The sequence below is a fragment of the Zonotrichia albicollis genome, chromosome 8 (assembly GCF_047830755.1).
Source record: "Zonotrichia albicollis isolate bZonAlb1 chromosome 8, bZonAlb1.hap1, whole genome shotgun sequence".
NCBI lineage: Eukaryota > Metazoa > Chordata > Aves > Passeriformes > Passerellidae > Zonotrichia > Zonotrichia albicollis.
Genome location: NC_133826.1, coordinates 30553874 through 30578337, shown reverse-complemented (window position 1 = coordinate 30578337; position 24464 = coordinate 30553874). Strand labels below are relative to the sequence as shown.

The following is a 24464-nucleotide window of genomic DNA, read 5'->3' as shown; positions in this document are numbered from 1 at the left end:
TGGGAGACCTGAGTGCAGTGCTTGTGTTGCTATTTGAGTGCGGGCTGCAGGCAGTCCCAGTCCCAGATGCACTTATCAGCGTGAGGATAACAGAGTATTCCTGTCTCACGGGAGCCCTGTGCAGAAAGAGCCGCTGCAGAGCCCCAGCTCCCCAGACACTGCATTTCTGCAGTGTTTATAAATATTCTGGGAAGATGGATAATACCTGCTGTTAATGCCTTATTAAACTGCTTGGTTTTCTTGTAGAAAACCTGTTAGAACAGGAGTAGGTGCAAGGAATTGTTACTCAGCAGTTCTCTAACACTTAGGCTTTTACTGAAGCTTTGAAGGGAAGTGCAAAAAGGAGGTTCTGCATTTGATACAGCCCTGATTGAATGTGGTGTTTATTTTGCAATGAACGATTTCACCATTTGCATTAAGTTTGCTCTCATTTGAGACAGTCCCACAGGAAGTCCCTGTTACATCTGTGACATCAGCCTTTAGGTTTATTATCAATTATTGCAAACTTCAGGACTTTTGGTGGTTGTGGGGCTTCGTTCCTGGAATCTTCCTAGAGCAGCAGGGCTTTGGGTGGGACTGCTGCACTTATTTCTCCTCTCTCGCAGGTGTCGAGAAGGATTCCTTGGAGACTACTGCCAGTACAGAAACCCCTGCGAGAGCAACACCTGCAAGAACGGGGGAACCTGCGAAGCCGCGTCACTGATAGGGAAACCAACGTGCAAGTGTGCTCCAGGATTCACGGGGGAGGAGTGCCAGTACTCAGAGTCCCACCTGTGCTATGTGTCCCAGCCCTGCCTGAACGGGGGCACGTGTCACCCCCACGGCCCGGACACGTACGAGTGCGTCTGTCTGCCGGGCTTCACAGGTGGGCTTCTGCCTCTGTGACCCCCTCCTTGGGGAACAGGAATGTTCTGGGGCGGTCGTGATGTGCTCTCGAGTTTTCTAGCTCCGGCACAGGAAATGAGAGGAAGTCTAAATGACTTCATGACCAAAAAAAGCAAAGGGGAATAGGGAATCAGACTCCCTACCCTCTACATGTAAGCAGAAAAATATTTGGATCTTGTGGGGTTGTCCACATGGGAAAACTGAACGCAGAAACTACTCTGGAGTGGCTGGTTACGCTTTGAATTCAGAGTCTAGTTTAAAAAAAAAGGGCAAATTTGGCCAGCAAAATCTGTCTATGGGAAAACAATATTTTGATGCCACAGGGGAAGCATGGAAATTTATTCCTTTTGCTCTTGAAGGGGAGATAGAAGAAGAGTGACTGTCAGTGTGTGTAGTATGACTTCAGGTTGTTTTTATAAATCACAACATTCTCTATCTTGCTGCAACCTGGTAAATGGCTTCATACTGTAACTACAAATTCATTTCCATTTCAGATAGAATACAGTAAAGTGCAGACATCAGTTTTCCTGTAGTAATGTAAGGACTTAATTCAGTAAAACTTTTGAGGCAGTGTAAAAGAGATTCTGTTTTCTACAGAAATAACCTTTTGTTAATCTGCCTTGATTTCCTAAAGGAAAGGAATGCCAGTGGATCGACGCCTGCACGTCCCAACCCTGTGCTAACGGGAGTACATGCACTGTGTCTGGAAATAAGTTCTCCTGCACGTGCCTGGCGGGCTACACGGGCCAGAGGTGCGAGACGGACGTGAACGAGTGTGCCACCACGCCGGGGCTGTGCCAGCACGGGGGCACCTGTGTCAACCTGCCCGGCTCTCACCGCTGCCAGTGCCGCCCCGGCTACACCGGGCCCCGCTGCGAGAGCCTCTACGTGCCCTGCTCGCCGTCGCCCTGCCTCAACGGGGGCACCTGCCACCAGACCAGCGACTTCACCTTCGAGTGCAACTGCCTGCCAGGTGGGTCTCTGAGCCTGGCTGTTAATCACGGCCCCGAGATGGGCAGGGTGTCTCTGTTTCAGCCCGCTCGTCCAAAGAACGAGTCAGAGCCCTTCAATTACTGGTCTTGAAGTTGTTTGTTAAATCTTGTCTATAAAATTTTCTCTCTGCTCAGCACGGCAGCCACAGGCACTCTGTGTTGTCCTTTTATACTACAAACTATGTATAACATATTTACACTTAATTCCCAATACCTATGTTAGACAGTGCCCTTCTACTCTAAACCAATCCCAAAGTGCCAGCATCACAGCAGAAAATGGAGAAGAAGAAGTAAAAGAAAGAAAGGCTGGACACGCCCAGATTCCTCCATCTTGTCCCCATAACCCCCATAGCAAAAATCCTAAAATCTACATTTTCACCCTGTGATCATTTTGTTATTACACTATTCAGACCTGTGTGACTTTGAGGTCCTCATGCAAAGCTGGTAACTTGCTCCAAGGGTCAAAATCAGATCCCCAGGTGCTCGGGGCAGCATGCCAGGGTCTCCAAGCCCCCCGGCGGGGTCCTGGCAACTCTGGACACCCAGAGGGATGTACTGAGTTCTGACAGTTTATTAAATCTTATCTGTAAAATTTTCTTTCTGTCCAGCCTAGGTCTGCTCAGCAGAGCAGCCAAAGGCACTCTGACCGCCCCCGAGGCAGTTTTGTCCTTTTAGACTACAAGCTACGTACAACATATTTATATTTATAAATTTATAAATATAAATTTATATCATTTATGTAAACATAAATATAAATGTATAGATCTTTAGTTATAATAAATATATAACAAATATTTATAAAATATAACAATAAAAATGTAATAAAATAATAAATAATATAATAAAATTAAAGTAATGACAAAATTAATAATTATATAAATTATATATTATAATAATGATATAAAATAAAATATTGTAATATAATAAAATATCATAATATAAATAAAAATAATAAAGATTATATATAATAAATATATTAACATATTTATACATTTGTAAATTTGTATTTATAAATATGTTATATGTAGTTTGCAGTATAAATAAATATATTATACGTGCTACAAATTACATACGTATATTATACGTACTACTAGTATAAATAAATATACGTGCTACAAACTACATATAACACATTATAAATATGTTATATGTAGTTAGTAGTATAAATAAATATATTTAACATATTTATATTTAACAGTTATATATTTATATTTAACAATTACTTTCAGATAGCTATCACCTATGTTAGACAGTGAACCTCTATTCTAAACCAATCCCAAAGTGCCAGCATCGCAGCAGAAGATGGAGGCAGAGAAAAACAAGAAGAGGGACTGGACAGGCCCGAGTCCCTCCATCTTGTCCCTAAAACCCCCATTCTAGAAATCCCAAAATCTACCTTTTCACCTGGTGATAATTTTTATTATTACACTGTTTATACTTCTGTGACTTTCAGGTCCTCACACAAAGCTGGTAATTTGCTCCAGGGGTCATAATCAAACCCACAGGTGCTCTGGGCTGTTTGCCATGGTCTCCGAGCCCCCTGGCAACTCTGGAGACCCAGAGGGATGCACTGAGTTCTGACAGGTGAACTCCAGAGAGCTCCATTTGCAGCCTTGGTTCTGCTCTCCTGCTGCTCCTCCCCAGAGCTCCTCTCAGGATTTCTGTGCCCCATCAGCCGGGAGGGACGAATCTCAGCAAGCTGGGGAGCTCTGTAGTGCTCCTGCACTATTAATTCATTTCTGAGTGCTGGGGTTTCAGGACACACAAAGGAAGGAAGGGGAAGACGGTCAGAAATTATAGTTTTCTATGGAACCCAGCTAGAGTCAGAGAATCAAATAGGTAAAGGCCATGAGGTAGGTTCAAGGAGATTAGGGTGGTATCTCATAATGCCCACTTGGAATGTGAAATTCTGTGTGCATAAGCATCTACAAATACATAGTTTTGTGTAGTAAAGGCCTCAGGTAACTTCAGTGTTTGAAGAATGCACATGTGTCTTTTTCCTTCTCTATCTGTAGCCCCAAGACATATTAAGTTCTATTCTCTTCTTTTTTTTCCTTCTCCAGTTCCTTCAAATCTAACAGGATACCAGTTCCAACTCACCACACCCTTTTTGTCTCCAGATAAATTTTGTTTGCTTGTTTTCTGATGCTGTTAGCTGAGTTCATGCACAGCAGGGCTGACATGCTAGCTCAGGATCTAGGGCTGCACTGGTTTTTTGTCACCTCTGCAAGTGGCCATGTGTCACCTGGTTGGGATGTTGTCTCATCCTGTCCTCCTCCCCATCCACTTGTCAGCCTTGACCACAGGGCCCTACCAGTTGTCTTTGCATATTCAGGGTATTTTTAGGCTGATTTTTTTTTTTTTTTTTACTGAGTAATTCAACTCCATGGGAAACGGAATGTTTGGAAATGCTTTTGACTAGACTTCCTACTCGAGTGTATTGCAGTTTGGCACACACAGGCTTGGTGTGTGGTAATGTAGAAAAGTAAACTCTCTTCCCTTCAGCATGTCTCTGCTGTTCCTGATGTGAAAGATGAAGCTGCCCAATGCTGTTTGGGATGAATATAGAGTGGCTGTGTTCTCCTGAGGATCATCTGGAGACACAGGTCTGTGTGGAAAGGGCATTTAGAACTTGTGAAAACTGTTTTCTCTTTTTGGAGACCCTCGTCTTGAAGTGTTGGCTCAAACGACCTTAAATGTGCATTGCCAACCTTAGTGTCTGCACCAGCACTTTCTGGGCTGTCTGAGCAAGCATGTGACTTTGAAGAATTTAGCAAAGTCACTCCAAAAGTAGAAGGATGGATCATTATTTTTGAAAGCAATTATTCTAACTGTGCTTGGAGGGACAGTGCTTTGAAAGAGTCTTTGAAAATGGAGTAGTTTAACTAACCATTGCCCTGGAGGAATTTATTGCTTTTTTGCTTTGCATCTTTTTAAAATTAAATTATAAACCAAGTATCTCTGGATTAACAGTCTTGTCCAGAAATTCAGAATTTCCTTTAAAGTCAGATCTGTTTAGCCTGTTCAAGGACTTCAGGGCCTCATGCAGGAGCAGTGTGGTGGGAGGAAGAAGAGAGAAAGATGAAGTTGGGAGGACTAGATCCTGTCAAGCTGATGAGTTTGCTTTAGAGATTCTCTTACAGGGCACGAGAGTGAGTAGGAGCAGATTTTCCCTTAGACAAGTGTGTGGGCTGGCTGAAATACCGTCAGGAAATGGAAATGAGATTGCTATAGTAACAGTTACACACCTACACTCCTCACACGTTTTGGATTATTAGCTGTCTTTTTTTGACTTGTTACACAGTGTGTATTGTGGGGGTGAGTTAATGTGGCTCTGAGAGCCTTTGCTTTTCTGTTTCCTGTATTTGTTTAAGTTGGCCATGCTGTTTTGCTAGCTTGATTTTTTTTTATTTTATTTTTTTTTTAAACCAGTCATTTGAAAAACAGCAGAAAAGGGAGCTGTTGGAGAGACCCAAATGCTTACATTAAACTCTCTGATAAAGGCAGGGCACCCAGCCATTTCTCTCCCCCCTTAGTGCAGAGCATGCAGAGCAGAATTTCTGAAGTGTTGGAAAAGGTTCTGTCTGGAAAGGCAAGGTCAACAGAAAGAGAGGAGAAATGGTGGCCTGTCACGCCTGGGGAGGATGTGAACAAGGCCTGCTCCTCTGGAGGACAGTGCCAAGATTATGGAGCAGAAATTCCACTTCAGACTCCCTCTCTGAACTGGAGCAATGCCGACGGTGCTGTGACTATAAATGGAATTGCTCTGGCGCTCCTGGGCTGCCTGAGGATGCTGCCATTGCTGGGTGCTCTGGCCACAGAGGCAGGAGGCAGTCACATCTCAAACTGCTGGAGTGCTTTCTGATAGGATTTTGCGTCTTGTGACCTGTAAAAGTCACACTTTGGAGAAGCTGTGCCCAAGCAGAATTTTAGGCATAATTAGGCTACTACTGCGCTGGCCTTGAAATGGGCTCTTGTTTCCTGTAGATGTTTCTTTCTTAGCTTTTCAGTGAGTTTAATCTATTTGTAAACACAGGTAGGTGAGAATGAGAGCTTGAAAAAGTAGGAAGAATGTAGAACCTGGAGCTGTGTGTCACAGCAGCTTTTCCTACAGTCACACAAGTGCTTTTTATGTACAGTGTAGTGCAGCTGCTATTTAAAATTCCCAGGTTCCCATGTCACTTGTGAATGTACACAAACAAATCCTGCATTAGGTAATCCATGAAGTCATGTGTGTTAAGTCAGCATTTGGTGGCAAGCACCAAGTGAAGTTACATATATACACTACTGGTATTGCATCTATCTGGAAGGTAACCTCATTTTTTTATCCCTTTGGCTTAATCATTTTTCCTCTGGGCTTTGTTGATTTAGGTAGGAACGGGGTTGTAGGCAAGTGAGCATGTTAGGTCAATCATAACAGTGTAGTAGTGAAAAAAAATTCCTTGTAGGAGACGTAACCTGAAGCATTAGCAACTCCTTTGAATATAAGAATGAGCTAGTAGTTATAAATATTTGACAAAAAAGGACTTCATTTGGCAACTAACCTTTAATGGAATGTTAAACAAGTCAATAGAGGAAGTTCTTAGCTGGGAAAGTGATTATTCATTGTTATCCATCAAAATAATTACCCATTAACTAAGATAAGGACCCTAGGGAATTCCAAGGGCTTGTTCAGGAAGCGATCTGTCAGGCTGCAGCGAGTGTTTGTGAGAGCTGCAGCACTTCCTGGGAAGAGGAAGGAACCTCAGCTGGTTATGAGAGCTGCAGCACTTCCTGGGAAGGGGAAGCAACCTCACGCTGGTTCCTGGCTGAGTGTCACCACTCGGGACCCACACACACGGAGCTCCCTGTGCTGGGCAGCTGGGGTTGGGCAGGAGCATGTTCCCTGAGCTCCTCCATGGCTGCGTCCCTGGGTTTGGGCATGGGCACCTTCCCCTGAGCTCTCCATGGCTGCATCCCTGGGTTTGGGCATGGGCACCTTCCCCTGAGCTCTCCATGGCTGCATCCCTGGGTTTGGGCATGGGCACCTTCCCCTGAGCTCTGAGCTCTTCCATGGCTGCATCCCTGGGTTTGGGCATGGGCACCTTCCCCTGAGCTCTGAGCTCTCCATGGCTGCATCCCTGGGTTTGGGCATGGGCACCTTCCCCTGAGCTCCTCCCTGGCTGCATCCCTGGATTTGGGCATGAGCTCCTTCCCCTGAGCTCTGAGCTCTTCCATGGCTGCATCCCTGGGTTTGGGCATCAGCACCTTCCCTGAGCTCCTCCATGGCTGCATCCCTGGATTTGGGCATGAGCACCTTCCCTGAGCTCCTCCATGGCTGCATCCCTGGATTTGGGGCATGAACACCTTCCCTGAGCTCCTCCCTGGGGTTTGGGCATGAGCACCTTCCCTGAGCTCCTCCCTGGCTGCATCCCTGGATTTGGGCATGAGCACCTTCCCCTGAGCTCTCCCTGGGGTTTGGGCATGAGCACCTTCCCCTGAGCTCCTCCCTGGCTGCATCCCTGGATTTGGGCATGAGCACGTTCCCTGAGCTCCTCCATGGCTGCATCCTTGGGATTTGGGCATGGGCACCTTCCCTGAGCTCCTCCCTGGGTTTGGGCATGGGCACCTTCCCTGAGCTCCTCCCTGGGATTTGGGCATGAGCTCCTTCCCCTGAGCTCCTCCATGGCTGCATCCCTGGGTTTGGGCATGGGCACCTTCCCCTGAGCTCCTCCCTGGGGTTTGGGCATGAGCTCCTTCCCCTGAGCTCCTCCCTGGGGTTTGGGCATGAGCACCTTCCCCTGAGCTCCTCCATGGCTGCATCCCTGGATTTGGGCATGAGCACGTTCCCTGAGCTCCTCCATGGCTGCATCCCTGGGTTTGGGCAGGAGCACCTTCCCTAAGCTCCTCCATGGCTGCATCCCTGGATTTGGGCATGAGCTCCTTCCCCTGAGCTCCTCCATGGCTGCAGCCCTGGGTTTGGGCAGGAGCACATTCCCTGAGCTCTTCCATGGCTGCATCCCTGGAATTTGGGCATGAGCACCTCCCCTGAGCTCCTCTCTGTCACCATCCCTGGGGTCCCAGCTCAGGTGGGTGCCCCTCTGCTCCAGATGAGCAGCCCAGGTGCTGCCTCGAGTAGCCCAGCTTGGTTTTAGCTCTCTGCATCCCTGATTTCCTGTCAGCAGGCCCTAAGTCTGGAAATAACCTGATGTTTTTGAGGCATAATTTCCTGTCCCCAGTAATAACTGAGCCTGAAAGCAGCCTGGATAGTCTGGGGTGTAATTGATAGGTTGAAATAAGGCTAAAGGACTAAGGTTTGGAGGGAATTAGATCGGATGCTCAGCAGTGGGGTGGAGATTTTAAGTGACATAGGAGTAAAGTTATCTGCTTGTGTCAGTCTGTACTAGGGGAAGAACAACATGCTGCTAGCAGTGGGAACGCTTTTCCCCTTGAGGTTCTCATTGCTTAGTTTGATGTGCTTTGAGATATGGAGCAAAAGTCAGGATGTGGATTGCAAACTGCTGTGGTGCAGGGAGAAAACACAGGGCAGCATGTGAGTCCCAGCACAGGGGGGAGCAGGAAACAGTGTCAGGTGTCCAAATACATTAAAACAGTGAGCTCAGTGGCCTTCTGGAAGAGAGTCAGGTTATATAACTGCAAAATTAGATCCTGGGACCCAGCTAGAGGAAAGTTCACATATCTCAGAGCAGCTCTTTGGTAGTGTAACTGGTTAAAATGTGAAAATACAGCATGGCTTGGTGAGATTTTAGTAGTGGGGTGACTTCCATGCTTTATTCTGGAAAGAACTGAGCCTCTTTAAATTTGTGTGAAGTGAGGGAGTTTAAATGCCTGTTGTCAGAAATTTGTTTACTAGAAAGTAGGGCTGGTCTTCATGTTATACAAACTGAAGAGATAAGAACTTAAGCCTTTTGTCTTTGTGGTTGTGGGTGTATTTCCATGCTGATCACGTGCAATATGTGGTCAGTGGGATGATTCCTCCCAAGCTGAAACACAAGCTGATAGGACACCCCTGTGTTTTACAGCTGAGCCTTTGCTCAAGCTTGGTAGCTTTATACACTTTTAAACATGGGGATCTAAAGCTGATTGTTTTCCCTGGTGGTTTTTCTTCAGCAGCTTTTGCCAGGAATGTGCTGCTGTGATGGTTGGGACTCTGGGAAAGCATGTTAAACTTCCTCTTTGTTTTAAAATTCCCTACTGTCACAAAATTTCTAGGATCTTGGGTGGAGGCTGGAAGGGCTTTGAAGGGATGGAGTAATATTGAAGGTCTTGTAGTCTTGGGGTTTGTTTTGGTTTGTTTGTTTGTTTTGTAATGTTGAGTTTGTTGTTCCTTGCTGATGTTAATGCACTTGATACAGCTTGGAACCTCCCAGCTCTTCTGTAGAGAAGTTCAAGGGATGGGAATGCACATGAATCACCTCAGGAACCCTGAGAGCTGCAGCAGTCTGGAGAAGCTGGCTCAGAGCTTTATGGTCTCTGTCTCATGTGCCACACAGCACGATCTGTGTGGGACCAGATGTTACTGAGAGGGGCTGTGAGACTTGACACAGATGCTGTGGAAGTGTCTGGAACAGGGCATCAAAAGTAGAGGGGTTAAAGCCTGATTTTGGATGAGAGAACTGTGTCATGTTAATATTGCATTCCAAAGCAATGAAGAGGCAGGGCTGGTGTTTTAAATTAACATGTGTGTTCTGGAATCATTTACTTCATCCACATTAGCATGCATTCCACTTGTGCTTTGATAAATAGCTCTCTCATCCAGCAGAAATGGCAGGTTTATTTAATGAAGCATGAAATAAATCAGCAGGGGAAATCAAGGGGAAGACACTTCACTGACAGCTCCCTTCCCTGACGTCCCCACTTCTCCTTCTTTGAAAAGAAGAGGGAACTCTAGCAAGAATATTTTGTCAGTGTGTTCGTTAGGAGCCTGGATTTTCATTGAGGAAGGGTATCTGATTTCTTCTGCTTAGTGTGTAAGCATCACTTGGGTGGTGGCTGGTTTGTTGACTGACTGACTTGTCTAACACTGAAGAGAACCAGACCAGGACTTTAGAAACTCCTTTTCAAAGGAAAGACTTTTCTTTGACATATCCAAGGCAGGCTGTGCTGAGGTATCCATGAAATGCATGCCAGCACTTTTTTTTGCCATGGGAAAAAACTTTTCCTAGCTGATGCTTGGTGGGCAGTGGCAAGTTTTATCTCATGGTGATCGAAATGTCTTGGTCTTCACTTTGTCTGCTTTGAATGACAGTGCTCCTCAGCCACTGAAAGAGAAACTCCTCGTGTCCTTTGGGTTGTGAAAGCACATTTGGCCACCTACCCATGGTGGAAGTGTTTTAGCTGTGTTACCTGACCTGCATGCTATTGGCAAAGGCATTCAGCAAAGTCGTGCTAGGTGGGGATGTGTCACTATAGAGCACGACACGGAGCAAAACTCCACAACTCCATCAGAAGGGTGCCTAAGAGAGATTTATTACAACAACATGTTGCCTTTATAGTTTTTCAAGATAATTATGTTTACTTTCACTGCCCATTGGTCATAAGGAAGAAACAAAGTTCTCAGTAGGTGAGCAAGGAGCCAGGTCACTCTGTGTGAGCCAGCTCGAGTCTGTATCTTTGAACTTTCCCTCTTCCATCACGTTGTCATGGGGACAGCCTTGGTGTCTTCCTCGAGACAGATACAGGGCTTCCCTTATCTTCAGGAAGCCTTTGCTGGCTCACAAGAACAGCACAAAATGCCTTTCCTACAGGGATTCATCAGGATTAGGTGTGCAGGGCAGATCTTTAAGTAAAGAAAAGGAGGGGAAGCTGCGTCAGGGGTGAATTCTCCTCAAAAGTGGTTGGAAACCCTTTTCAGCCTGCTGCTGTTTGTGCTTTGTCCAGGTTTCGAGGGAACTGTCTGCGGACACAACGTGGACGACTGCCCGAACCACAAGTGCCTGAATGGAGGGGTGTGCGTGGACGGCGTGAACACCTACAACTGCCGCTGCCCGCCCCAGTGGACAGGTACGGAGCCTCAGAAAAGAAATGCAAACAATAATTATCTGATTGCTTGGAATGTGCTCTGGAGGTTGCTCACCAACAGGTCCATCTTTGATCAGTTCCATGTGAATTGTTTGTAATTAATGGCCAATCCCAGCCAGTTGTGTTGGGCGCTCTGAGTCTGTCACGGGTTTTTATTATCATTCTTTTCTAGTGTTCTGATGTGTCCTTTTCTTTCTTTAGTATAGTTTTAGTATACTAATATAATACAATATAATATTTTAAAAAATATAAAACATAATATAAAATGTATAAAATAAAATATATAACATAAAATATATATAAAATAAAATATTATATATAAATATATATTATAATATATGAAACACATTTTATATATTCTATATATAATATAATATATATTATATAATTTATATTATGTTATATATATTTCATATATTTTATAGACATACTCTAGTATATATATAGTATATATATACTCTAGTATATATATAGAAGGCTGATATTATATTGTATTATATTTTTTGTAGTATATTATATATATACTACATAAAATATAATACAATAGAATATCAGCCTTCTGAGAACTTGGAGTCAATTCTCATCTCTCACCTCGTCCTGGGGACCCTCACAACAATTAATAACCACACTGGGGCACCAACAGGGATGTGGCCCTGGAGATGTCAGGGCAGATGCCAGTGCACCCCTTAAAAGAAAAGCTGTGGGCATCAGAACCACCACAACAAGGGAGAATTTCCCCATGAGTTGCACTTCTCGTGTGGATTTGCACTTGGAAATGGAGAAATGTTTTCCAAAAGCACAAAACGTGGCTTTGCTGCTACAGATGTGGGCATTTGCTGGTACATGTAGGGGTATTTCTAAGTTGGGATAATGATCATGGTAGTTATAGTAATGCTGCTGAGGAACAGGGCAAATCTGAAAAGTAGGGGAAAAAGGAGGGAAGAGCAGTGTATATATGGTAAGATTATGGCTTTGCTGCTGTTATTTTCCTGCTTGACTTATTTTTATGTAGAGTTCTCCAATTAGCAATGCTCCTTTTGCTTCATAAATGAGCCTGGTTTTACTCAGAGTCTGAAGGGGAAAATAGCATGAGTTTCAAGAAAGTGTTATGCACAATATAAGGAAGCAGCTTACAGGAAACTGAGTGTCATATTTAGTTGCAAAATGTCTCCATACCTCAAAAATAAACAAACACCTCCGGTTATGGGCTGAGTTTTTTGAGTCATACCAGTCTTAGCTGACGCACTTTTTCAGCTGAGTATGGTTTTGCCCTTATTTGAAAATCATGGGAGAAAAAAAAGAAGACCTAAAATCAATTTTTAAAATGCCTTTTTCCTTAGAGAACTTCAATTCTGGTTGTAAAATATTTGTCATTAAATGCAAAGGAGGCTGCCAGTTGAGAACCCTCATTAACTTAAAAGAATTACATCTTCATAAATGAAGTGAAAACCACATAAGAGTGAAGTGCACCACAGCTTGCATAGCTCTTTGAAACTATGTGCAAATAGGAGAAAATGAATCCTCCCCTGGATGAGCAAGTGTCCCTGCTTCTGTGCTACTTCTCCTTGTCCTGAAAGCCTGCAGAAAGTGAAACCTACAAAGGAAAACACGAGAGCTTGGGTGTGGAGACAACAAACCCTCAGTGACCCCTATGGTCTTGCTCCATCCCACAGAAATTATAACCCTTGTTGTGATTTCTGGCGCCTGTCAGTAGCAAATTAATCTGTCTTACTCCCAAGCACAGAGGGTGTAATGACCATGAGCATTCAGTCTCCAAGGGATTGTTCTGGCATCATAAATTTAGCTTGGCTTACAGGATTTAGGTGGACGTCTGCTGTCAGCTAGGGATGACTTCTGCAGCTCCCCTGGAAGAGACCTTGGTCTCTCCATCACAAGCAACAGGCTGTGATTCTGTTTGGTTTTTTGGTGGATTTTCTCCCCTATCAACTCTTTGCAATGCAGTTGTGGTGGTTCCCTCTCTGAACCCTTCATGGTCTCTCTGAGCAGCAATGACAAAAGTGGTGAGGCAGTGTTGTGGCCTCTCTTGTGGCATCTTTCCTCCTGTGTGGATGGCACTTGCAAAAAGCCTTGTGTGTGTGAGGGATGCTTCCCTCCAAGGAAACCCTGGGAAGAGAGAGGAGCTCCCCAGCATGAGGTTCCTGTGGCTCTCTAGCTCAGTTTAATGGAATGGCCTTTCTGAGAGTTTCCTTGTTCATGGTGCAGCTGAGGCTATCAGTGCAGCAGTGGTTTGAGGTGATGCCTTCTCAAGGCCGGCGTCTTTCTAGGATTAGCTCAGTGTGGAAATAAAAATGAGCTCACAATTTAGGAAGCAGCAGCTTGGCTGTTTGAGCAGTGAAGGTTATGGAACTGTCCTGTCTGAAATGCACAGTGCAAGTTTCTGTGACTCCTCTGTGTCATCTCAGTGGCATTTTTTGTGCAAGAAGCTTTTTTTTTTTCTGAATGTACTCCAATTCCTTCCCTGCATCTTCAATTAGAGACCAAGGAGGTGAGGAAAACACTGCACATCCAGAGGTGACACTGAGGCAGGGCACAGACCAGGGAGGATGGATAGAGGATTTGTGCAATAGTTTGGAGAGAAGAATGATATTTTTTTCAAGGCTAAACTGCAGTTGGTGCTGACAGGAGTAAACAATAAAGCATGTTATTCAGCAGTGAGGAACTGCATAACTGCAGGTCCATCCTTTACACACAGGGGGTTTATAGCATTTTAAATCATCTCTAAGGTAAATAAAGAGGGGAGAGCTGAGCAGGCAGCTCTTTTGGAATTTGTCCTGATAAATGTTATTGTTCAACAGAGCTAAACTGTGAGAATGAACACCTCAGAAAAACTAAAGCTTCCAATGAGACCATGAGGTTAGAGGATATTGTGTGCTGCTAAAAAAAAAAAGGCCCAAATAACCATATCTCTAAGGAAACATCAGCCAAAAATGAAAGGATGTTAAATTTTCTAAGAACACCTGACAGTGTAGATGTGCTGTCTTCATAACAGTCTCTGCTTTCAAGTACTTGTCAATTCTTGGGGAAGATTGAGTTTCTCTGCAGTTTTAGTCTTTATTTAATCTTTGTGCTGTGAGTGATGCTCTCTAGTGTTTGTTAATATGGTTTGTGCTTCATGGCACAGAGAAAGCGGCCCCTTTCCTTGCTAGAAAAATCAAGAAATTGTACTGCATCTGATCAAGACAAGTTTTTTGTAAAGTAATATTGGAGCAACCTTTACTGAAACATAATCTGTCCCAGTTCCTTTTGGTAACCATCTGCCTCTTGTAATTCCCTGACAGGTGGTAGGTTGGGCTACATAACTATGCTTTTTTTAAAAAATACTCCTTTTATTTTGCTGCTTGCTCCTACCTTTTGTGATGCTGTTTGCCTTCAGTCTTATTTCCTGCTCCTCAAACAGAGCTCACTGCTCCTTTTCTGTTCAAGTGCCTGCCTTCTCATTCTCATTTTGCTGTTTTTTTCCGGAAAGATAAAATCTTGCCTTTCAAAAACAATGATGAGAAATTCCTGCTGTCACAGTGGTTTTGTCACCTTCAAAGTTCTCGTATTTCATATGTTTACAGTGATTATCAATCTCATAAATTTGTAACTGGCAAGGCAGTCTCCGCTGTGCTTGGGGGAAGCTGCCCCAGATCTTTCCTGTTGCTGAATGTTAACTGATTGCTGGTTTGTTTGAAGATGGCTTTATCTTGTCCCAGGATGGGGCCTTTGTTAGAACCTCTGTGTGTGTTGGGTCCTTTCAAAGCACAGAGGTGCAGATGTGTGAGGAAGCTCCTCCTTCCCTTGGAGGTGCTTTTGTGAAAGTGTGAAATCTATTCCATGTGCATGACGGGCCAGAGAATTTGTTGTGAGTGTGGTTTGAGTCAGTTAGCCAAAAATCCTGGCTAACATCAGATAAATGCCACGTGAGGACTGTTTTATGCTGCTGTTCTTCAGCCTCATTGTAGTCTGAGGAGGAATGTCATTACCTTCTCTCCCTGCTCACAGACACTCTTCCCTTTCCATTGAGCTGGCTCTGGGATTTGTTGAAGTGTGCCACTTTAACTCACTATTCTAGTAAAAAATCCATTCCATCTGCCTTTTTCCCCCCTTTCTTGCCTTTTTTATTTTTAATTTTTTTGTTCTGGGATCAGGAATCCAAATTCACAGAGCAGTTTGACAGGGAAGTGATGGCAGTCCAGGGCTGAAAGCCATGTGGAAGATTAGGCTGTCCCTCTGCACACACGGGGAAACCATCAGAGAATTTAAAGGCTGCTCAGTCATTCTAGCTACAATTCATCTAAAGAAACAAAGCTTGGTTTAAAATGCACCTGTTGATTCTGCTGACCTGACCTGTGCAGCTTTGGGTCTAGAAAGATGTCTTGGGTGCCTGAGTGATTACCAGTACTAAATGCTGTAAATTATTGTTTTTCTTGTATGTCTAAGAAAGACTCCTGCTCCCCTACAAAGTCTGCAGTGTTTTAGGGGCTCACCATGAATCTGTTTTTGGCCCAAATCATGTTTTGGGAGCAGTGCACAGCAAAGATAAAGATTTGTGCCCTCCATGGAGTTAAATCTTTTGCACAGTTTGCTGCGTCAGAAGCTGTGGGGTGAGTCTCTGGGTTTGGGGGACCCTGTGCCCCTCTCAAGTGGGTTTTGGAAGACTCACATTATAGTGTTTCAGATGCAGGCTTGGCCTGCTCACTGCCTTTCATCACTTCTGCCCTGTGGCTGGGAAGGCGAGACTCCCATGGCAGTTGTATTTATTTAGGCTTTGTTTTCCCCTGAAAAGAGGGCTCCAGTGAGCTGTATATTTTAAAATCTAGGCGACCTTTGTCTCTAAGGGAAGCACAGTGTGCTAACAGCTGACTCCACCAAAGAACTCCAGCACTGGGAGCTAGCTGCAGCAGCAAATGTTTGTCTTGAGCAGAAAAGCTCTTCAGGCAGCAGGGCTGTGCTTTTTAATTAAAATAGCTGTTAGCTTGGTCATATGCTCCTAAACACTAGCACAAGGGTTACTTTTCCTGCAGAGCTTTAGGCAGGAATTTTCAAAGCGGGGTGTTAAGGGTTCAATTCCTATTTAATTAGAGTAATATTTGCTCCCTGGTTTTCTTTGAAAGTCCCAGTTTTAACTCTGGGCAGACGTGACTTTTCTAAGAAGGGGGATAAACATCAAAAGACTAATATGTAACATTTTAATTTAAGATCATATGCTCTGGCGTTTTGTTTCTTAAAACTCTTTGCCAAATACCACTTTCCTCAGCTTCTGTGTCACCAAAGTACACAGTGACAAGTCATGTTAGTTTAGTGCTCCAAAAAATGCTGCCTTCTTGGAGTATTTAGAGGGCCAAAGTGTGGAGGAGCTAACTCCGACAATAGATGACATGGATGATAAATATTGAACATGCCAGACTCCTAAATCATTAGATATACATCCTTGCTGTTTTACAGAGAGTGTTGATGGTTATGAGAGCTCTGTCAGGGCTGTTCTCCTGTCCCTCCTGGTGATCCCAAATGACGTCCCAAGACCTTTGTGTGTGAGCTCAGCGAGGCTGGGTCACGCTCCCATGAGCAGCGCAGCAGTGATCAGCGTCCTGGTGCTTTTCCAGGCTTTATTAAAAAGCAGAGTGGCCTCCTTGGTGCTGGCTGGCGTCTGTGTGTGCCAAGCTGGATGAGCTGGCTGGTGTCACTGCAGGGGCATCTCCAGGAGACAGCCCTGCCAGAGGCCAGGAGCGATCGCGGGTCGTTCCCTTTGGTCGTGTTTGAGCTGGCAGACACAAAGGGAGCAGGGAGCACGTGGCAGCCTCCAGAGCTGGCAGCCCCAAGCTTGAGTGTACAAATGGTTTGAAGTGCTGGACACAAACAGACTTTATCCTGGATGTTGTTTGTTTCTCTTGTGGCCCTTGATGTCGGTGTGGTGCGGAGGGGACGGATTCCAGAGGCATTCAGAGCTGCACCCTTGGGCCTTTATGCGCTGTGGGTTCTGGAACACCTTCCACAGCCTCCTGTTTGCTTGGTGCTGCTTCTCATCTCCAGGCCCTGGGTGGGAGGCAGCAGTAATAGAACACCTGAGGTGTGAACAGCTGAGCTGATCTGATGGCAGCGTCCAGCACTGCCTCTTCCCTCACGCCCTTGGTGCCTTTCCAGCTGGGGAAACACTCTCAGATGTGCCAGATGAGTCCTATGCCCCTGGGTTTTCAGTACCTCTTTTGAGTGCTTGGCACTGATTTAGTGCCAAGGCCATCCTGATTTAGTGGATGTCTGCTGGGGACCAGACTGATAGAGAACACTTTTTACATCTCCAGCTGACTTGTTCCTGGCAGGTCCTGTCCCTTCCCTTGTACTGAAAAATGAGGTGATTTGTCTTTGGGTAATTACTGGAGATGGGTTGCTGAGATAGCTTGAGAAGATGAAGCTTTCGTTGTAAGTTTTGGCTCCTGCTGTCAATTTTTTTTTTTTTTTTTTTTTTTTTTTTTTTGCCTCTCAGATCTTTTCACTTGTTTGGTATTTCCCTGATTCACTGTATTTTCCAGTGGAGGTGAAGAGAAGGACAGAGCAGAGAGTAGCTTGGTGGTGTGTGTTTCCTGTGGGTTACTTCTCTGTCCTGCTGCTGTCCCCAATCACCTCACCTGCCACCACCATATTAAACCAGTCTGTCATTAGTGCATCAGTTTTAATGAAATTTTAATGAATCCTGTTCTGATCATTTGTGTTGCTGCCTCTGAAGAGCTTGGTCAGGACTGCTCTCTCTACCCAGCAGTCTGTGGGGAGTGATTTAGGGCAGTATTTAATGGATCAGGCCGTGCATAAGTCTCTTAAAGCCCAGAGTTTTGTGTTTGGGGCTTGTAAAATCCCTTGTAAAAGCCCATTAGTTCCACTGCATGCTTCCCAGTGTGGTTATGAAATTAAACTCTTTTCTCTACCATATTAGCCTAAAATAAACACAGATGCTTGCTCTGCTCATTACAATCATAGATTTGTCGTCAAGTGTTCAAATTCTATATTAAGCTCTTAAATTTTATGATTTCTTTGATGGTATTTGACATCTATTTGAGATCAAATGAAAGCAAAACCAAAAGCTGAGCACCTGAGGTTTGGGAATGGCTGCTACTGCTTTGCTGCTCTGGAAGAAAGATGCTGTGATATCCTGGGGAAGGAGCACAGTTCTGAGAGCTGAGATGCTTATTCTTTAGAAAACTCCTGAAAAGGGAAAAGAGTTGGCTTCAGCCCTTTTTTCTGGGGGAGCTACTGTAAAATTTAAGCAAATAAGACCTTTTCTAAACACACATGCAGCTCTGGCAGGTGCAAACAGCGCAGTGCATGAATTCTGTGTGCCCCTGGAGCCATCCTTGGAGATGAGAGTATCAGTCTCATTGCTGGATTGCCTGCAGGGAGCTCTGGGGGTGGCTTTGTTGAAGGGTCTAGAATTTGGATGTGATCTGGGCATCACACCTGAAATCCCTTTCAGTATTGCCTGTTTATTGCTCAGGACATTTTGGTCTGGACTCTCTCCTTCAGAGAAGTTTGCAGTTCTCTGCTTTGAGATATCTAGTGTCAATAAAGCAAATTATGTAAACAATCCAATATTTTCTTTTGTAGACTTTGCCATGTGCTGCATCTTCCCTGCAATAACTGATGTATTACACTCTTGATTAGCTCTCTTTGTGGGTAGCAATTCCTTTATAAGTCTCCTAGGAAGTTCTTCTCTCCAGTGTCTGTCAGGCTATGAACTCTGTCTCTTTTTAATTCAGAGATGGTGGCTGCAGTACTGCAAAAAGTGTTCCTGACAGGGGCTGTGCCATCCCCATTGCACAAGCAGTGTTTGCATTAGTTATTGTTCCTTGCAGTCAAATGGCTGCTCAGTGGTGTTTGTTTTGCTGATTAAAGCTGTGATTGAGCAGAGGTCCCTGCTGAGCTCTTCCAGGGAAGCTGGTGTTTCCTCAAGGAGCGCCTAGCCCAAACCTTCTGCAGCAATACTGTTTGCCTTTGTGTTTTGCTTGGCTTTTGTGCCTCCAGCCCTGCCTGCTGTTGCACTGCCCAGCAGCCTCACTTGGTTGAACCTGTCTGGAATCCCTGGCTTCCTCCTGGAAAAGAGAAATGTTATTTTGTTAAAGCCACCCCTGCCTGCTGTTTCATCACCATCCAGGTCATTAATTGGACACTCCAGTGCCTGTGTGCATTAAATGTTGCTGAACTGTTTCAAGGAGCATGGGTAGTTCTGTGGGTTAAAGATGGAGCTGAATGCTTTTACAAGTACACAATTCAGAAACATGGCAGCTGGAGTATTTTTCATAGATACCGTTTTCCTGGAAGGCTCAATGGTTCAAAATGCAATTTTCCCCTTTCTGTTTGCTGAGGAGGCTCACACAGGAGCATGAGGAAATTGAGGTTTGAGCTCATGGATGCATGTTGGGTTACACTGTCAGTGCAGGCATTTTTCTTGCATTACAAGCCAGAACTGGACAGAGGAGTGTCCTTCTGCAGCCAGCAGTGCTCTGCCAGCTGGCATCCTGAGCATGCACACGTGTGGTTAGAGAGGAGAAGGAAGTGCAGGGTCCTTTGGAGTGTGGCACTGATGACCTTCTGCCACGATTAGATTTGGGCATGTATACAAATGCTGCTCCTTATCTCTTAGCCCCTTCTTGAGCCTTGATAAGATGCTGTTCACCTTCTCACTTAGGAGTCCTTTGAAATTTAGATTAAAAATGCAAACAGTTCTAATGAGCAATGCTTTTTTGAGCTACACTGGTTGTATTCAAAACCCATACAGCAATCTTTGGAATATTTTATGAATTAAGCTGCTCTTTCAAAGAGTTTTTGTCAAGATCTGGTTTATAGTTCCCAGCTGGCCCTTTCAGGAGAGCTAGTGACCTCTTCCCTGTGTGCTGTGCCTGAGATAAGTGACAAACCTGAACTACTGAGTGGAGGATGGCATAAAAGCTTCTTGAAACCTGATGTTCCTTTTCCAGTGGGTCCCTTAAGACCCCAAGGACCAGTTTTTGATTCTCACCAAGTTGCCTTTCCAATATCACTAAACTTGTAAGATATTCTGACTTCCAGTCTGAGCCCAGTGCTGGGGAGGTTGTGATTTTGAGAGAAACGGGATATTGCCATCTCCTCCCTGCTCAGTTTTCAAGGAGCTGATTTTTTTTTCAAGGCACAGGAAAGTATTTGCACCCTTTGCCCTACAAAATGTTTTTAGTGATTAAACTGTATTAGATCTGCTTTAGCTTCTGATACTCCAGCTGTGCATCAGCAGACTTTCCTGCTGTTAAGAGACCAAGAAAATGTTCTCTTTTTTGGAAAGTCTGTTCTGCCAAAGATGAAGTTCCTCTGCTTGAACTGTCTGGGGGTCCTGCAGGATCAATGCAGCTGGAATTGAGGTCAATGCAAACCCTCTAAGGTTTGGTAGGATCAGCTTTTTGGAGATGTCTGGCGCTGCTTTCCAGGGTGGCTGTTTCACTGACTGCTTTGTTCAAGCTAATGCTCCCCACTTTTGCTGTAGCATTGTTCTAATTTTGTGTGCTGCTTTACCTGTATAAACCAGGCTTTGTTTTCTTTCCAACACAAAGAAGAAGGGCTGTTTCTTATCAATGAGATCTGGTGCAACTACTTGGGGGAGGCCTTGCACCCTGTGTCTGCCAAAAGAGAAGCTCCTGGAGCTCCTTACAGCTCCTGAGGCTCTGAAAATGGGAGCAATCAAAGCACAAACATGTCTGAGTTACTCCCTATGGCTTTTCTGAGGGAGGGGAAATGTGCAGGAAGTAACTTAGTTTCATAGTGGGCAAAAAGTGCTAAGAGTTGAACGCTGTTCCCTTTTTCTACTTCTAGTTTTCAATTTTGAAATACCACATGGACTAGCTGTTTACTTTGTACAAGGTCACTCAGAACCTGAGTCGGCATTTTACTCATTTCCCAGGCTCTGCAAATATCAAGGTCAGGCTAGGTTTTCATTACCTTCTTGGAGTAAGTTGTGTTTCCTTTCTTGTTGTCTTTTATGTGTATGTTCCCACATTTCCATCAAATTATTGTGCTGTAAGTATATTCACACTTCACTAGCCCAGCCTGTGTTTACTGTGTGTCTTTTAGAAATGTGATTGAAACTAGCGAGAGCACAAGGAAAGAAATACCTACACCAACGTGCAGCTAAATGAATTAACATTGAGTTCTTGTAGCATTCAGAGGTGACTTGGGTTTTGGACATTACACTGTGCAGTTTGTACAATCCATCATGGACTTTGCCCTTGGAAGTTGAATTTCTGTTCTGTGAATGAAAGACCTGATTCTTCCTAAAACCCTTAACAAGCAGAAAGCAAGCTTGCCAACTACATGGCTACAAAGAATTATATTTATTTTGTTACAGTTAAGTCAAAGCAGCATCCCATAAGTAAATTGTTTCAGAATTGAGAACTCATCTCATTTCGTTTTAAATCTAACTAACCTGGCTGAGAGAAGTCTTCAATTAGGAGCAAGGTCTTTTCATTAAAGTACTCAATAGTAAAATGCAACAGTTAATTGTTCATTTATGCCTCTTAATATGTTGAATTGGATTTCCTTTGTTTTTAAAACAAATTGCATTAAGGTGCAGCTCTGATTCATGTTCATAATTAAACACAAATACAATTGTATTGCAAAAGGGGCATTAGAGATTGGAGAAGCCAAGAATCCAGATTCAAGGAGCTCAAATGTGGTATGTGTCTTTAAAATACAGTTCAAGTGCTTGAAGAAGTTTAAACTCTGTATTCTTCTCTTGTGGAGGCATTGATTGACCTTTTAAAAGTTTGGTTTAGTTTAGGGCTGCAGAAAAGTGGAATGGCCAAGAACATAGGGTTATTGCAAGGACATCAATGATGTCACTTGGTGCTGTCCTTTCTAGAAGTGGAGAGCGAGCACTAGTAAAAAAAATACTAAAAAAATGCCTACATGTTGGTCTTACCAGTGCCACTCAAAATGGGAAGTCAGAACCAGGCCCTGATAGTTTATATGGGCGATTACTTAGCCCATCTTTGCTTAAGAAAACACCACAAACAACTAAAAAACATCCCCCAACAGCAAAAAAGATAGACATTAAAAGCATGTACTGCCATCCTCAATCACCCTTGCCAAAAGCCCAGAGAATGTTGAATTTTGTGTGGAGAGTTGTGTTGCATGGTGTGTGTGGGGAGTTGTGTTGCATGGTGTGTGTGGGGAGTTGTGTTGCATGGTGTGTGTGGGGAGTTGTGTTGCATGGTGTGTGTGGGGAGTTGTGTTGCATGGTGTGTGTGGGGAGTTGTGTTGCATGGTGTGTGTGGGGAGTTGTGTTGCATGGTGTGTGTGGGGAGTTGTGTTGCATGGTGTGTGTGGGGAGTTGTGTTGCATGGTGTGTGTGGGGAGTTGTGTTGCATGGTGTGTGTGGGGAGTTGTGTTGCATGGTGTGTGTGGGGAGTTGTGTTGCATGGTGTGTGTGGGGAGTTGTGTTGCATGGTGTGTGTGGGGAGTTGTGTTGCATTTCGTATGTGCAGTTCTGTCCAGCCAGTCAAAAGGCAAATGATTTTTTTGGGGCACCACACTGTGGAGCGCTGTGGCTGAAACCTCTCCGTGCTCTGGCCAAGCCAAAAGGATGTGAGCTCTGCAAGGGCTCCTCAGAGAGGGAGTCCTTTGATCTGGCTGGGCCCCCTCCAAGAACAGAAGGAAAATCACTTTTATAAAAAGCAAATAAGCTCTTGATTATTTTTTCCTGGAGGGGGAGTGCGTTGTGCTGGGCTGTGAGATACGTGTGACTGCTCAGAGCCAGCCCCAGCTCTGGCTCCTGCCAGGGTGGCCGCTGATAAGGCAGCACTGAGAGCTCCTGAATAAACCACTGCTAGTGTGACAAATGCATGGTTTGTGTGCTAATAATGCACAGAGGTGTTCCACAGATAACAACAGCAGGGGATCGAGTTCTCCCCACCTCTTTCACTGAGCAAATCTGGAATTGGAGATTAATTCTGAAAACTCCGCTGTAATTATCATTGCTGTCAAAATTTTTATGGTTTTCCAAGTGATAAAATTATTGTTGTGAAGTAGTCCTACCAAAGAATGGAACATATGCCCAGAACACAGTTGTGCAGCTTATTCAGCTTATTCTTTTAATAATAATTTCATTTCTTTGCTCCTAAGTGGGGAAAAAAAAAAATCCAAGTCTCATGGGATCAAAGGCTAGGATTTATCCAAGTACTTTGAAAACAAAAAGAATCATGAGTGTAGTAGATGGAGATGGTTATGTTTGGATGTTTTTAGATTCCTGCTAAGGATAAATGTTTCAGTTTGGTGTGTTGGAGGAGGGTGTGTCTGTGCTCTTGCATCATTATTTCTGTGCCATTGATAAACAATGTGACTTATCAACATCTGATAAGTATTTTTAATTTGGCGAGCCTGAATAAACTGGAGCCCAGGTGCATTGGCAGAGAAGACCTGTGGCCTGCTCTTGAATTTCTTATTCTTGGAATATGAGGGGAATTCCATGCAAATGTAAATGTGCAGCAGATAGAGTAGCTGGGGAAGAGAAATCTTGTGGTAGAAGGTTTTTGCTGAAGAGTAAATTTACTGAAGAGCTTTGTCCCAAATCAGAGCAAGCTGTTGGAAGCCAGTGAGAGAGGAGATGGTGTCAGCTGGGCAAGAGGGAAAGGTCACATCAGACAAATCAAATCTCACTCTCTGATAAAGGGCCATCTTCTGATGCTGTGTGCATCCTATCAATGTTTTAGGAAGAGTGGCAAAAGCAAGTTACCAAGAAGTGTTAAAAAAAAAAAAAAGTCAAGTATCAGTGCATAGAGGGTTTTTAATGTAACTGAAAGGAGAGAAATAGTTTATCAAGAAGAAGATTGTGGACTGTGACTCGTACTCTGGTTGCACATGTGTACCCATATGCCAGCCTGGGGAGAAATGAGCTGGTGTTCAGGAGGTTTTATCTGTTCAGGAAACCCAAAATGACTTGAAACTTCAGCTAAACAATTTTGGCTTAAAAGTAAACTGTGCAAATTTAATGGGGAAGATGAATAACTGTTGAAGCAAAATATTATTGCAAGTGGTAGGTTCTCCAGATTTTGATGTCAAAGCAAGATGAATTTCAGCAAAAAAATACTTCAGTAATGTGAATTGCAGAACTTTCCCTAGATGTGACTGTAAAGTTCAGTATCCTCTGAAAATTATTTCATTCTTACTGGCCTGTTGGTCCTTTTCCTTAAATCTCTCTGAGAGTGTACATTTGTTTTCTTCTCTCTAATATCTCTGGTTGTAAAAACATTTTTGATTACTTATTTTGTTACTGAAAAAAAAAGGAAAAAACGTCTCAATAACCAAGAAACCCCCAAGTATTTGTGATTGTCTGTACAATACCTGGGGCAAGGCAAAGTAATATTTCAGGTGGAAGAGTTTTAAGAATTCTAGTCTTGCTTACTGGGTAGTCATCATTGAACAATTATATGGGAATAATTAAATTCTCCTGACAAGTGTGACCTTGCTGCTGACCTGTTGATACTCCTTTGGCCAAGATTTTCTTGTCATACCATCTTTTCTCTTAGTTCCTGTGGCTGCCCTGCAGGGAGCCCT

The 24464-nt window shown here is 44.0% G+C and overlaps 1 protein-coding gene across 3 annotated transcripts in view; it reads left to right on the top strand.

The window, feature by feature from the left end:
- The window catches only part of NOTCH2 (notch receptor 2), a 94993-nt gene that overhangs the window by 19166 nt on the left and 51363 nt on the right, over positions 1-24464 (top strand). For all 3 annotated transcript variants that reach the window (XM_005493591.4, XM_074546490.1, XM_026797213.2), the window contains exons 3-5: positions 606-865; positions 1520-1858; positions 10758-10880. In XM_005493591.4, coding sequence (XP_005493648.1) covers positions 606-865; positions 1520-1858; positions 10758-10880 — 722 coding nt within the window. The remainder of the gene's footprint in view (positions 1-605; positions 866-1519; positions 1859-10757; positions 10881-24464) is intronic.